General features: G+C 39.3%; 1 protein-coding gene across 9 annotated transcripts in view; it reads left to right on the forward strand.

The window, feature by feature from the left end:
- The window catches only part of FANCB (FA complementation group B), a 209,929-nt gene that overhangs the window by 12,536 nt on the left and 182,608 nt on the right, over positions 1-14,785 (forward strand). For 8 of the 9 annotated variants that reach the window (XR_009865031.1, XM_062183516.1, XM_062183519.1 and 5 more), the window contains 3 exons: positions 3,578-3,730; positions 4,426-4,518; positions 13,266-13,394. Coding sequence is in view for 8 of the 9 variants with exons in the window: in XM_062183516.1 (XP_062039500.1) it covers positions 3,578-3,730; positions 4,426-4,518; positions 13,266-13,394 (375 nt within the window). In the remaining variant the exon portion in view is untranslated. The remainder of the gene's footprint in view (positions 1-3,577; positions 3,731-4,425; positions 4,519-13,265; positions 13,395-14,785) is intronic. The other variant, XM_062183515.1, reaches the window with a different exon arrangement.

Here is a 14,785-nt window from a genome sequence, read left to right on the forward strand (position 1 = left end):
TTGAATCCCAGCTGAGCCACTTACTGGTGTTACCTTAAGGAATGTGTTTAATTCTTGTGAACTTATTTTTTTTTCTGTGAATTTGGGATCATCCTGCCTCTAAGAGGGGAGAAAATAAATCCAATGACATTGTAAAGTGTCTTGCACAGTACTTTACACACAGGAGTTCAGTAAGTCTAGCGGTTTTTATGTTAGACAAGGGCTAGGGCTGTCAGCAATTACCTGCACTTACCCAAGGATGTCACTTGAATAAGGAAAAACATTCCCTTGCACCCCATTCATTGAATGGACTATAGTCCTCACTCACTGCTTTGAAGTGGGTCACTTGCTTGGACATTGTAAAGCTTGTCATGCTGAAGTCACCGAAGCATAGACTTGCATCCGTCCCCATGGATGGGTCTGTAGCTGCTGCCTCTCTGACTTGAATTTGTGTTTTAGGGTTCTCTGTCTACAATGGACCACCAATGCATGCAGTCACTACGAAATCACTCCCTGAGCCACCCCTTCAGGGATTCCACACCGTTCTGCTGTTCTCACATACCGTGTTTTGAAAACTCTGGTCACACGCTGACATCTGCAAGTGCTTAAAAATGGCCTCTCCCCTGGCATCCCTGGGCATTTGGCAACTCCTGCCTCTATGTTGGTGTTACATTTATGCCCACTGACTTAAAAAGGATGTAGCTTAGAGGAAAATAGCCAAGTACTTGGAAAACAGGGATGCAGGCTAAGAGCTAGAAATAAAGGGAAGAGGAAATAATCATGTCAGACATCCTTAGTTTAAGGAACTAATTGCATCTGAGCAATGACACTTTATTGAGCAATTAAAGCAAAAAAGGAAATACGGTAGGTTCCAAATGAATGGAATGTAGTACAAGAGAGTATTTTTTTCTAGCATTGAGTTCTGAGAGGAATTTATTGTTTGTAGTATTAAGAGGTTTTAGTTAACAAAATAAATACTGTGTTAATAAATAAAATGCTGGGGCTGATGTTTTTGTGTAGAGGGTAAAGCCACCAGCTGTGATGCCAGTATCCCATATGGGCATCAGTTTAACTCCCAGGTGCTCCACTTCTGATCTGGCTCCGGGCTAATGCCCTGGGAAAAGAAAGCAGTGGAAGAGGGCCCAAGTATTTGGGCCCTTGCCACCCACATGGGAGGACCTGGAAGAAGCTCCTGGCTCCTGGCTTCTGCCTGGCCCCGTCCTGGCCATTGTGGCCATCTGGGGAGTGAACCAATGGATGGGAGATCTCTCTCTCTCTCTCTCTCTCTCTCTGTGTAACTCTGACTTTCAAATAAATAAATAAGTCTTAACAATAATAATAATAATAAGTTGCTGTCTTTGGTAGCAGTTTTGCCCCAAAACAGAAAGCAGCAGAAGCAGTCTTCCTTCGGGGTGGCTCTCGTTCATCCATCTGCCCCTTTACCACCCCATTCCAAGAAGGAATTAGCTTACAAAGATAGGAGAAATACAGACAAGCATAAATTAGAGTAAGTAATGAAAATCAAGGTTAGTGTGTTTCCAGATCAGCCCTTCATAAAAGCCTCAGGTATAATGTTTAATCCATCCTTAGGACTTGAAATAAAACTGGCCTAGAGGGATACATGACTAGCTTTTAGGCCTGCTCTCTTGCATAGAAGTTGTCTCTGCAAGTTCTGACTGTGTGTGTACCAGGCATTTCAAAAGCAAGGTCATTCTCAAGTATACCTGAAGCATAGATATTGGTGTGTTGTTGATAGAGGTTAATCTGCTCTAGAACTACGTTATCTAATGCAGTAGCCACTAGTCACATGTGGTTATTTAGCATCTGAAATGTGGGTAATCTGAATTAAAATGTGCTATAAATGTCAAAAATACACACCAAACTTCAAAGTCTCAGTAAAGGTTAAAGATCAAATATCTCAACATGTATTGATTACATTGAAATGAAATAATGTCGGCCGGCGCAGCAGCTCACTAGGCTAATCCTCCGCCTGCGGCGCTGGCACCCTGGGTTCTAGTCCCAGTCGGGGCGCCAGATTCTGTCCCGGTTGCTCCTCTTCCAGTCTAGCTCTCTGCTCTGGCCCGGGAGGGCAGTGGAGGATGGCCCAAGTGCTTGGGCCCTGCACCCGCATGGGAGACTAGGAGAAGCACCTGCTCCTGGCTTCAGATCAGCGTGGTGCGCCAGCCGCAGCGGCCATTGGGGGGTGAACCAACAGAAAAGGAAGACCTTTCTCTCTGTCTGTCTCTCTCACTGTCCACTCTGCCTGTCAAAAAAAAAAAAAATGAAATAATGTCTTAGATATATTGGGTTAAGTATATTAAAAATCACCTTTTCATTTCAACTAGAGAATTTAAAATTATAAATATGCCTGGCATTTGTGGCTTGACTGTTTCTATTGGGTAGCACAGTTTGAGAGCTATAGATTGAGAATGTGTCTGCACAGCTGTGGTGTTTGCATGCCTATCGCATTCTTATTGCTAATATCTCTTCCCATAGTTCATTAGACTGCATGATACTTGTGTGTGTTGGGGGAGGGGAGCTAAGGGAGCTCATGGGTCTACTAATAAGCCGCCTCCCTGTACAAGAGAAGAATCACAGCTTTAGAAATTAGCTTTATAGGGGCACAATTGATAATTGGTTACATACATCAAAGAGCCTCACTTCAGTTGTAAAACCAATCATATTTTGTTAATATTAACTGCTAAACTAAGTGTAATTGCTCAAATTCTGGCCACCCTCATGAGTCATCTACATGATGTGTCTGTGCTATTGGGGTTCTGAGCAGAGATTTAGCTTTTTTTGCCTTAGGAAGGAGAGGATCAGATCTCCATGGTGGTATTTTAAAAAGTATTTTTCATCAGTCTGGAGGCTTTGAACTTTACGTACCTTTAACACATTGTCTTTTAAACTTTGGGTCTCAAGCATCTTATATAGACTGACCAGATTATTCCATTAAGCTAGGATGCTTCTAGGTGTTCTACCATGAAGGTCCCTTACCTTGTGAGCCCCTGATAATAGCTGTGTCCCCTCTGCCCCCATGAGGGTTTATGGTATTAAGTTCATTTTGGTTTTGTTGTGGGTTGTTCTCCATTGAAAACCCTTAAAGTGCCTACCTGTACCTTCCGTTTGCCTAGTGCAACTGAATTCCTCAGGTAATTGGTCTGATCATAAGTGCGTATCCATTAAGGTTTATGGGAATGAGGGTCATCCTTAAATTATCTGTGCTAGAGGAAGACTCTTCACTGGAGTTTTACTCATGATAAATGTTAGAATTTCCAAAAGATTTAGCCATGAGAAGTGTTAGAATTTATAAATAAATTATAGTCAAATTTTAATGTAGAAATCAGGGATGTGAACATCCCTGGGCAAACCTTAATAAAATATTAAATCTAAGTACATTGCTATTTGTAAAGTTATTACAACTCCTTATGTTTTCTGATCCCCCAGTTCCTTAGTTTAGTATATACAATATCATTTTCATCACTCATTTGTAAGACTGAGGATTCAGTATAACTACAAGAAACGGAAAGACTTGTTAGTTTATCTCATATCTGATTTTCTTTAATTTCCTATTCCTCCTTTAATGTACTCTTTTCAGGTTGCTGCTAAGTGGGAAAAAGTTAATTCAGTACTGATAGATGATTTTGTTGGAACTGGAACTGATCAAGTGTTGGTACTTTTTAAGAACTCCTTGAACTCAGATTGCCTGACTTCATTTAAACTAACAGATCTTGGCAGCATAAACTATTCAGTGAGTTCTGTTTACTTACTATATGTTACTTGAAGAAGCACTTTAGAAAATGCAAGTGCTTGCATTTTTGATACAATATTTAAATGCTTGTGATTTCTTATGTAAACTTTGGGGTTTTAAAAAACATAGATTGGATCTTTATATATGTATATATACATCTAATTTCAACAAATGTTAATACAATTTGACCATGCTTTTGATATAAATTCGAAATATAGTGTCCTGTGGTTGTTATAAGAATATTATAACTTTATTATTGCTTCTGAAAATTGCATTTTACACAAATAAACATGATAATATTGGATTAATTAAAGAATAAAATGAAGGGAAACTGCTTTATTCAAAGAAGTAACAGTTCAAAATATCTTGAGATCTTAGGCATAAGAGGAAAAATATACTCCTGAAGTTTCTGATCTATATAAAAATCTCAGTGAGCTTGATACTTTATAAAGCAGTATACAACTGTTAGGTAGTAATAGTAGTAATCATGGTAATTTTTTTCTAGTTAAAAGGTGATGATGGGAAAATATATAAGTTGCCTTTTATTCTGTTGTTACTGTTTTTATAATTTGTTTTTAAAATAATGCTGTGTAACATGGGAAAGGGCCCCTTGACTGGATAGAGTTTAATTGCATTTTGCTAATCTTAGGAATTTTCAATTTGTTTCCATTGTTGTGTTTTTTTTAATGTATTAGAGTGAACCATTGGATTTCAATGAAGATGATTTATTTGAAGACATACAAGATAATCGTCACTTGGTGATTCCTCCTCTTCAAGGAAGAGTGAAAGTTAGTATCTGTATTTACTTTTTGCATTTGCTTTTTGATTAAAGTATAAGCAACTCAGTGCTTAGGGGAAAAATGGCATTTCAAAGGATCTTTACCTTTTTGGCACCTTTGTAAAAACTATTATGGCATTACTTACAAATGTGTTATCTAAAACCGATACCCTTTGCTAGTAAGCCTGTGCAGATTAAATAAGCTTCTTGAGAGAACATATAAGAAGCTCACTTTTGAAAGTGTGTTTTTCTGGTCTATAGGATCATTGTACCATAATGTTTCTTTTAGAGGGGCAGTGAGTATGATAACTCATGACACATTCCAAACCTGAATAGTTTACCTTTAAGTCTTCCGTAAAAAGCTTCCTGGAGTATTTTTTTCCCTCAAATATATCAAGGTAAGGCATATTTCCTGTAAAATACTAAAACTATACAAAGAAATATTAAGAACAAAGTAGCGTTATTACCTGTAGTTGAACTGCCAAAAAAATGCCAATTTTTTTTTTTGACAGGCAGAGTTAGACAGTGAGAGAGAGAGACAGAGAGAAAGGTCTTCCTCCCGTTGGTTCACTCCTCAAATGTTTACTACGGCCGGCGCGCAGGGCCGATCTGTAGCCAGGAGCCAGGTGCTTCCTCCTGGTCTCCCATGGGGTACAGGGCCCAAGCACTTGGGCCATCCTCCACTGCCTTCCCGGGCCACAGCAGAGAGCTGGCCTGGAAGAGGAGCAACCAGGACAGAATCTGGTGCCCCAACTGGGACTAGAACCCGGGGTGCCGGTGCCACAGGCAGAGGATTAGCCAAGTGAGCCGCAGTGCCAGCCCCAAAATTACGAATTTTAATACTTTGGAATGATATTCTTAAAGGTATTTATAAATAAGTGCAAATTTACATAGAAATGTGATTATAGGATACATACTGTATTGTAACATTTTTTTAATTTATAAAGATTTTCAAATATGTAGAAATGTTCCAGAAATACAGTGTTTATCTCTGTATTCCTGACATAGCTCCAACTATTGTTACTTTTAAAAATCATATTTTTAAAATTTTTTCAAAAACATGTATTTATTTATTTGAAAGAGTTACAGAAAGAGAAGGAGAGAGAGAGATCTTCCATCCACTGGTTTAGTTCTCAAATGGCCACAATGGTCTGGACTGAGCCAGGCTGAAGCCAGGAGCCAGGAGCTTTTTCTGGTACTCCAACGTTGATGTGAAGGCCCAAGTGCTTGGGCCATCTTCTGCTGCTTTCCCAGGTGCATTAACAGGGAGTGGGATGGCAAGTGGAGGAGCCGGGACTTGAACTGATACCATTATAGGATGCCAGCACTGCAGACAGTGGCTTAACAATGCCAGCCCCTTAAAAGTCATATTTACCTCATCTATTTGTGTTTGTATGTGTGTACATTTCTGTAGAAATATTTGAAAATTGCAAGTATTATTATACTTTACTCCTAGTGTATCTCAGCAGAAATCTCCTAAAAGGGAGATTACATAATAAGAGATTACTTCATCTCCTGTGTAACCACAATGCTGTTGTTGTAGTTAGAAAATTAATAATGATTCATTAATCTTAGTATCTAGTCCATATTCAAATGTATTTGTCACAAATGGTTTTTGTAGTTCCTTTTTTTTTTTCCCCAGGATCCAACCAAAGATTTCACTTCCTTTGGATTATCACTCATTGGTCTTTTAATGTAGTATAATGCCCCCTCCTTTTTTTTTTTTAAATGACACTAATGAGGAGGCCAGGCAAGTTGTCCCTCTTGGATTTGTCTGTTCACTTGTGGGGTCATTTAATCTCTTGCTCTATCCCTGGGGTTTACCAACTTTTTCTGGAAAGGGCCAGGTATTAAGTATTTGTACTTTGTAGGACCTTTAAAAGTTAATTTGCAACTGTTTCAGTTATTAAAGTGAATTCATTAATGCTTGTGTAACACATACCAGATACGAATATGAACAATAGATAAATAAAACATAATGGACAGAGAACAATAGAGAAAAAGATGGATAACAGGATTCTTCAGAAAGTTTATGGAAAAATAGAATCAAAAGATAAGTTTATTTTGTTGCAAAAATTTTTTTGAGGTTTATTTATTTGAAAGACCAAGTGACGAGAGTGAAAGAGAAAGAGAGTTGGAGAAAGAGATTGTCGATCTACTGGTTTACTCCTCAAATGAACACAATGGATGGGGCTGGGCCAGGCTGAAAGCAGGAGACTAGAACTCCACCCCGGGCTCCCATGTGGGTCGCAGGGACCCAAGTACTTGGGCCATCATTTGCTGCCTTCTCAGCTAGATGGGAAGTAGAGCGACCAGGACTCAAACTGGCACTTTAATATGGGACGCAGGCATCACAAGTGGTGGCTTAACCTGCTATGCCACAATGCTAGCCCTGCTGAAAAAGTTTTTTAGATCATATATATAAGGAGTCTTTAAGAGGTTCATGGAAATGCACATTATAAAAAAGGTATACATGGGTTTCAAATGTGTTTGACCAAAGTAGATTTCTCTTAATTCCATTTTCAGTGAACTTTTTGAAAATGTCATTATATTAACAACTTCTGGGGGCTGGTGCCATGACTCACTTGGTTAATCCTCCACCTGTGGCGCTGGCATCCCATATGGGCTCTGGGTTCTAGTCCCGGTTGCTCCTCTTCCAGTCCAGCTCTCTGCTCTGGCTCGGGAGGGCAGTGGAGGATGGCCCAAGTGCTTGGGCCCTGCACCTGGCTCCTGGCTTCGGATTGGCGCAGCGCGCCTGCCGTAGCGGCCATTTTGGGGGTGAACCAACGGAGGGAAGACCTGTCTCTCTGTTTCTCTCTCTCACTGTCAGTTACCTGTCAAATAAATAAATAAATCTTTAAAAAAAAAAAAAACTTCTGTACCCTGAATAAAAAGACAAATTGTGGAAAAAGATACTGTAACACATGACAGAGGATTAATGTCGTTTATATAAATGTGCATTCTTTTATAATATAGTTGAATACATATAATAGCCCAGACTTCTCAAAGGAAAACTTATTATCGTTATTAAAATGTGAATTGTACATGTCTTTTTGCTCTTGTACATCCAGCTTTAAGGATGCACATGTTTTTACCAGAATATTTATGTAGTGCTTATAAACAACAGTGTTGGTCAGACTCCAAATACTCATCATTAGGAGTATGGTAAATAAATTATGATATACCTAAATCATGGAGTACTGTCCAGGTGTCAAAAAGAATAAGGTTTATCTTTATAGTGATTTAGAAATGATGCCAAAATAGTTTAATTTATGAAAACATGACTTTGTGAAAGGTTTAATTTATGAAGCAGGACCAACCCTCTTGATTAAAAATGCAATGATAGGTTAAATATTTTCTGAAAATCTTCAGAAACCAGACAATATAAGAGTAACTTATCAAGCCAAATTTTCAAGGCAGGAACCCAGAGAAATAAGCACAAGACCAATGCCCTAGGAGTGTGGACAAGAACCTACAGCCATGTGCCCCAGGCACCTGGCAGAAATAACATAAAATCCTCCCTGTAAACACACATTTATCCTGGGTCACATAAAAATCTCAAAGTTTCATTCTGTCGCCCACAGAATGACTAAGCACAGAAAGAAGGCATCGTGAGTAATTCTTCACAGAAAATAATCACATTGCACTTCTGTCAACTAAAAACATGGAATTTAAAAAACTTAACAGATGACTTCAGTGGTTATCTCAGAGATGAAAGAGATGCAGAATAAATTAGTGAGTTGGAATATGTTAAAAATTATCAAAAAGGTAACACAAAGAAGAAAAATCTGAAAGGTTTTAAAGAACATAAAGGGAAGGCAGGAAGAATGGAGATGGAAACTGAGAGGTGAGCATCTGCTTTGTTTTATGCATTACCTGTTAGCGGTAATTCTCAATGTGGACAATTAAGTGCTTCAGGGCCCTTTGGAGGCTAACAAGTCTACCTTCTTCCATTGTATTTGTTTTGTTAATTATTATTTATTTATTTTTTAAAAAGATTTATTTCTTTATTTATTTGAAAGTCAGAGTCACAAAGAGAGAGAAGGTGAGGCAGAGAGAGAGGTGAGGCAGAGAACCATCTGCTGGTTCACTCCCCAAATGGCCTCAATGGCCAGAGCTGTGCTGATCCAAAGCCAGGAGCCAGGAGCCAAGAGCCAGGAGCTTCTTCCAGGTCTCCCATGTGGGTGCAGGGGCCCAAGGACTTGTGCCATCTTCACTGCTTTCCCAGGCCATAGCAGAGAGCTGGATTGGAAATGGAGCAGCTGGGACTTGAACCAGTGCCCATATGAGATGCCGGCACTGCAGGTGGCAGCTTTACCTACTACACCACAACTCTGGCCCCTATTTTAATTTTTTTAAAGTTTTATTTATTTGTGTGAAAGGCGGAGACAGAGAGGCAGAGAGAGAGAGAGGTCTTTAATCCGATGATTCACTCTCCAGGTGGCTGCAATGGCTGGAGCTGCACCGATCTGAAGCCAGGAGCCAGGAATTTCTTCCAGGTCTCCCACACGGGTGTAGGGGCTGGAGGACTTGGGCCATCTTCTACTGCTTTCCCAGACCATAGCAAGAGAGCTGGATCGGAAGTGGAGCAGCCTGGACTCAAACCAGCGCCCATATGGGATGGCAGCATTGCAGGCAGCCCTGTTAATTATTTCTTAAAGACTTACCTATTTATGTTAAAGGCAGAGTTAATAGAGAGAGGGAGAGACAGAGAGATCTTTTCTCTGCTGGTTCACTCCCCATATGGTCCCAACGGTCTGGGCTGGGCCAGGCCAAAGCCAGGAGCTTCATGTGGGTCTCCCACGTGGGTGCAGCAGCTCAAGCACTTGGGCCATCTTCTGCTACTTTCCCAGGCACATAAGCAGGGAGTTGGGTAGGAGGTGCAACAGCCGGGACATCAGTGGGCACTGAGGTAGGATGCTGGTGCTGCAGGCAGTGGCTTCACCCACTGTAACACAACGCTGGGCTCCCTTTCCTCCCATTTTATTTACTTATTTATTTTAATTTTAAATTTTAATTACTTTTTAACAGATTCATTATGGTTTATAGACAGAATTCTAAAAATATAATGATATTCCTTTCCCTCCTCCTTCCCTCCCATTTTAAATTTGAGGAAACCAATGGAGAGCCTGGAAGGTTAAGTGACTTGCAGTCCATTTCTCTGTCCATTTTCTCATGAATTTTTTTTTCAATTAGTTGTTGGAGGGGAAATGAGGAGACAAGGACCTTAGAGAAACTTTTGCACATGTACACGCTCATAGCAGCAGGCCACTGTAATACTTTACAAGTAGGCATAACCTAAATGCCATCAACAGAGTAAGAGAGAAGTAAATTGTAGCCATAAGATGGGATACTGGGAGGGCAAGGAAAGGAATAGACTTCTCTAAAACCTAGTGCATACCCAGTGGTTCCAAAAGATTGAAAACAAACAAAATGCTAACTATTCCTTAGGAATCCATTCTAAGGTGGTAAAACTTTGAAGACAAACAAGCAAGTTATTTATTTTTAAGATTCATTTGTATATATGAAAGTGAGTTACACAGAGAGGGAGAGATAGAGATTTTCCATCTACTAGTTCCCTCCCCAAAATGGCCTCACCAATCCAGGAGCCAGGAGCCTCATCTCGGTCTCCTACATGGGTGCAGGGGCCCAGTTCCTTGGGCCATCCTCTGCTGCTTTCCCAGGCATATTAGCAGGCAGCTGGATTGGAAATAGAGCAGCCAGGACTTGAACCAGGGCTCTTATGGGATGCCCCTGTTAGAGGTGGCAGGTTAACCCACTGTACCACAACACTGCCTCCTGCCAGGCAGTTATTTTTAAAGGTCAGGGTAGTGTAGGACCTTATGGAGATTCCTCAGAAAGCTGAAAATAGATATGACTCAGCAATTTCACTCCTGGTAATTTACCGAAATGAACTGAAAGCAGCATATGAACCAATTATCTGTACCCAAGTGTTTATTACAGTTCGATTCAAAATAGCTAAGATATGGAATCAACCCAGATGTCCATCAAGTGATGACTGGATAAAGAAATTATGGTATACGGAATACTACTCAGCCATAAAAAAGAGTGAAATCCTGCAAAAAAAAAAAAATGGATACAACTGGAAACCATTATACTTGTTGAAATAAGCCAGTCCCCAAAGTACAAACACCATATATTTTCCCTGATTTGTAGTAACTAATAGAGTACAAAAAACACACAGGAGTGAAATTGACATTTTGAGATTCAATGATTGTTTACAGTCCTTCTCTTGACTTGAGGAACAGTGTTTTTTTTTTCTTACTGTTTATTGAGCTCTTTACTTAGTACAGGGTTAATCTTAGCAGTATAAAAAACTGAAAATAGATCTTTGTAAAAATTAAGAGTGGGAATAGGGGAGGTAGGAGGAGGAAGGGAGGGAATGGAGGGTGGGAAGTATCACTGTTCCTAAATCTATATATATGAAGTACATGAAGTTTGTTTACCTTAAATTACATTTTTTAAAATTTATTTTTAAGGAATACAAATTTTGTAAGTACAACTTTAGGAATAGAGTTACTCTTCCCACCATACCCACCCTCCCACCCCCACTCCCACCCCCATCCTCCTCCCTTTCCCCTTGCCAGTCCCGTTCTCCATTAGGATTCATTTTCAATTAACTTTGTACACAGAAGACCAACTCTATACTAAGTAAAAATTTCAACAATTTGCACACACACGCACAAAACTGAACACTAGTTTTATGGTTAACTCTCATAATACAGCTCATTGAGGGCAGAGGTCCTGCATGGCGAGTTAGTGTACAGTGACTCCTGTTGTCAATTTAACAATTAACACTCTTATGTATGACAACAGTGACCACCGAGGCTCTTGACATGAGCTGTCTAGGCTATGGAAGCCTTTTGAAATTTTTAGAAACAAAGGGCAGGTAGGTACCTCCAGGGCCACAGGGCAGCTCCTGCTGTGCTACATTTTCACCTGTATGTGGATAGGAGGCTCTTGGCTTCATCATTCATCTGGAAGCTGTTTTTTCGGGGTTGTACACTCTTCTCTGTGTATGACAGAGATCACAATAAAGAAGCACAACGCAAGCGTCGATGTCAGGCCATGCTCCTGTATTTGATTTCGGATGGGTGGGTTTTTTGTTGGTAGGGAGGAGGGACAAACCATTCCTTAACTGGTACCTGGAACAGTTCTGAAAAGGTAACCAGTCACAATCTATTGGGTATGCAAATAGGACTGGGTACCTAAAAAGTGAAGAACTAAGTCAGCGTAAGTTTTAAAATATTAGCTAGACATTTTCCATGCTTTGTATGATGAAGATAAAGAATTCAGTCTTTACCCTTCAACTTCAGTTCATGAAATAAAGAAAAAGAATTCACTTGCCTTAAAATTTAGTTTCAATAAAAGGAATTCAAAAAAGAGGTACATTTTGTTTTTTAAACACAGAAAAACATGTTTTATTAAAAGATTAATACTTCAACAGCCTCAGATATCCATCTGAAATGAAAAAAATTATCAATGAAGCAACTCTATTTTTTTTCTTTTTCTTTTTTATTTCATAAATGTGAATTTACAAAATACAACTTTTGTATTGTTGTGGCTTCCCCACCTCCAACCTCCCTCCCTCCCGTGGCCCTCCCCTCTCCCTCTCCCATCCTGCCCTTTATCGAGTTTCATTTTCAATTACTGAAGCAACTCTTTAAATTTTCAGTAGCAAAAAACATTCCATGAATGTTTCATCCTTAGTGCCGAGATCTGTTTACATGATATAATAAAGGGAATGCATTGCTCTCTGCCCAGTTCAGAGCCAAAATACCATATTTTTTTTTTTCAGTTTACAGTAGTGTGTATCCTACTGCTGAGTTTATCAGCACAAAAACATGTATGACAGTTTTGGGGGGTCATTGTGTGTTACTTTTAAATTTTTTATAAAAGGTTACACAAACAGGATTTTAAGCTATCAAAAGTATTCATTTTTATTCATGATAATGTCTTATGTTAGTGTTTTATTTTGGAAACAGAAAATATTTATATAAGAAAGAGGTTTTTTTTGTATTGGGGGGAGGTATGAGAGTGTTTGCAGCCCTTGATTTTTAATCATAATTTTATTCATCCATAATTTTTATTCAGTTACTTAATGACTTAGTAGTGAAAGGGATCCTAATGTGCTGATATTCTCTCAGTTTCATATATAATCTCTGTATTGCTGTTATTTGTATTTTCTTTTGGAAAAATTACATTTTTTTAATTAGAGATTTAAAATCTATGAAATAAAACAGTTTTACCTTAAGAAGTATTTTCTACTTTTCTATAAGAAAATGAATTGATAGGCTGGCGCCGCGGCTCAATAGGCTAATCCTCCACCTTGCGGTGCTGGCACACCGGGTTCTACTCCCGGTCGGGACACTGGATTCTGTCCCGGTTGCCCCTCTTCCATGCCAGTTCTCTGCTGTGGCCAGGGAGTGCAGTGGAGGATGGCCCAAGTGCTTGGGCCCTGTACCCCGTGGGAGACCAGGATAAGCACCTGGCTCCTGCCTTCAGATCAGCGCGGTGCGCCGGCCGCAGCAGCCATTGGAGAGTGAACCAATGGCAAAGGAAGACCTTTCTCTTTGTCTCTCTCTCTCTCACTGTCCACTCTGCCTGTCAAAAAAAAAGAAAAAAAAGAAAATGAATTGATAAGCACATTTGTAGAAAGTTCTTCCTAAATTAATGGTATGTCTGGTTTCTTTTGAAATCGTATCTCTGGCAACTAAAATTTTTCTTTCTTTATAGGTTGGATTAGCTTATATTCAGGAATTACAGAAGCATCTCTTGCTTAAGGAAAAAATTATTTCACAGTCGTTCAAAGCGTTAATGAATGTGTTTCAAGACAAAGATGATAATACACCAATTACAGAGGAGGTAAAGTTATCGCATGACCATGTTGTCATGTTATGAATTGAAAATCTGCAAAGGCCAACGTGGTGTAGTGGGTTGAGCTGCTGCCTGTGATACTGGCACCCTATAGGGGCACTGATTTGAGTCCCGGCTGCTCCACTTCCAATCCAGCTCCCTGCTAATGTGCCTGGGAAAGCAGCAAAAGATAGCCCAAGTCCTTGGACCCCTGCAACCACATGGGAGACCTGAAAGAAGGTTGGAGCTCCTGGCTTCATTCTGGCATGGCCCTGGCTGTTGTGGCCATCTGGGGAGTGAAACAGCAGATGAAAGATCTCTCTTGAATTCTTTGTCTCTCTTTCTCTCTGTAACTCTGCCTTTCAAATAAATAAAAACAAATCTTTTTTTTTAAAGAAAATTTGAAAGGTATTGAGTTACTTAAATTGTAATGTATCAGAAAATGCTGCTCAGTGGATCAAGAAGAAAAGTGGCAGGGATTGTATTGGTAGACCTTTATAACATTGAAAAATATTTGACAAGTCAATATTTTATAAGTTTGCATATAATTTTATAAGGTCTTAAGCCTCAGTTAATTAAATTAAATCTCAGTTATCAGGAACTTAACGTTTTTATTTGTATGGTTTGTATATTTTCTGACTTTTTAAATAGAATATGTTGAACATTATTTAAACTTGTATTGGTGATGACACAATTTTATCATTAATATAGTAATTGTTCTTTTAGTCTGTTGCATTATTCATTTCTAAGGATATTTATTCCTCTAGTAGATGTTCCTAAAGTGCTATTATTTGTGCTACTATTTTCATCTATCTGCTTCTTAGAATTTGGCTCTCTTTTTCTTTGTGGCCGATTATCATAAGAACTTCTTCAGGTACCTTCCAGTTACTTATGCCAGTACAGTAATATGGAAAGGTGGCAAAAATTGTTCACACTTTACAAAAAAGTAGTATATATGCACATTAATTCCATGTAGGAAAAGACGCAGCATAGAAAAATTATAAATAAGTGAAGGCAAGCTGGGCATAGAGAAAATTAGTGTTAGATTTTATTCCCTCAAGTCACGTTAGTGCCTAGCTCCGACTTCCTTCTGGACTGACCATTGTTGTCTATGCCTTGTATCTGTATTTCAGTCTGAGCAGTGTGAGAGCTTTGGTCCAAGTTATCATCCTGTTTCTATTAAAAAAATCAACATATCGTATTTCTGTATTACTATTTGAATTTCCTGGGAAACCTCATTAAGATTATTAAAATTAAGTGTCCTCTGGCGTGCATTTTGCCCAACTGTTAAGATGCCTGCTGGGACACCTGTGCTTGAGTGCCTGGCTTTTGTACATAGCTCTGGTTCCCAACTCTAGCTTCTCACTAATGTGCACCCTGGGAGGCAGCAGGAATGGCTC

The sequence above is a fragment of the Lepus europaeus genome, chromosome X, assembly GCF_033115175.1.
Source record: "Lepus europaeus isolate LE1 chromosome X, mLepTim1.pri, whole genome shotgun sequence".
NCBI classification, from domain to species: domain Eukaryota; kingdom Metazoa; phylum Chordata; class Mammalia; order Lagomorpha; family Leporidae; genus Lepus; species Lepus europaeus.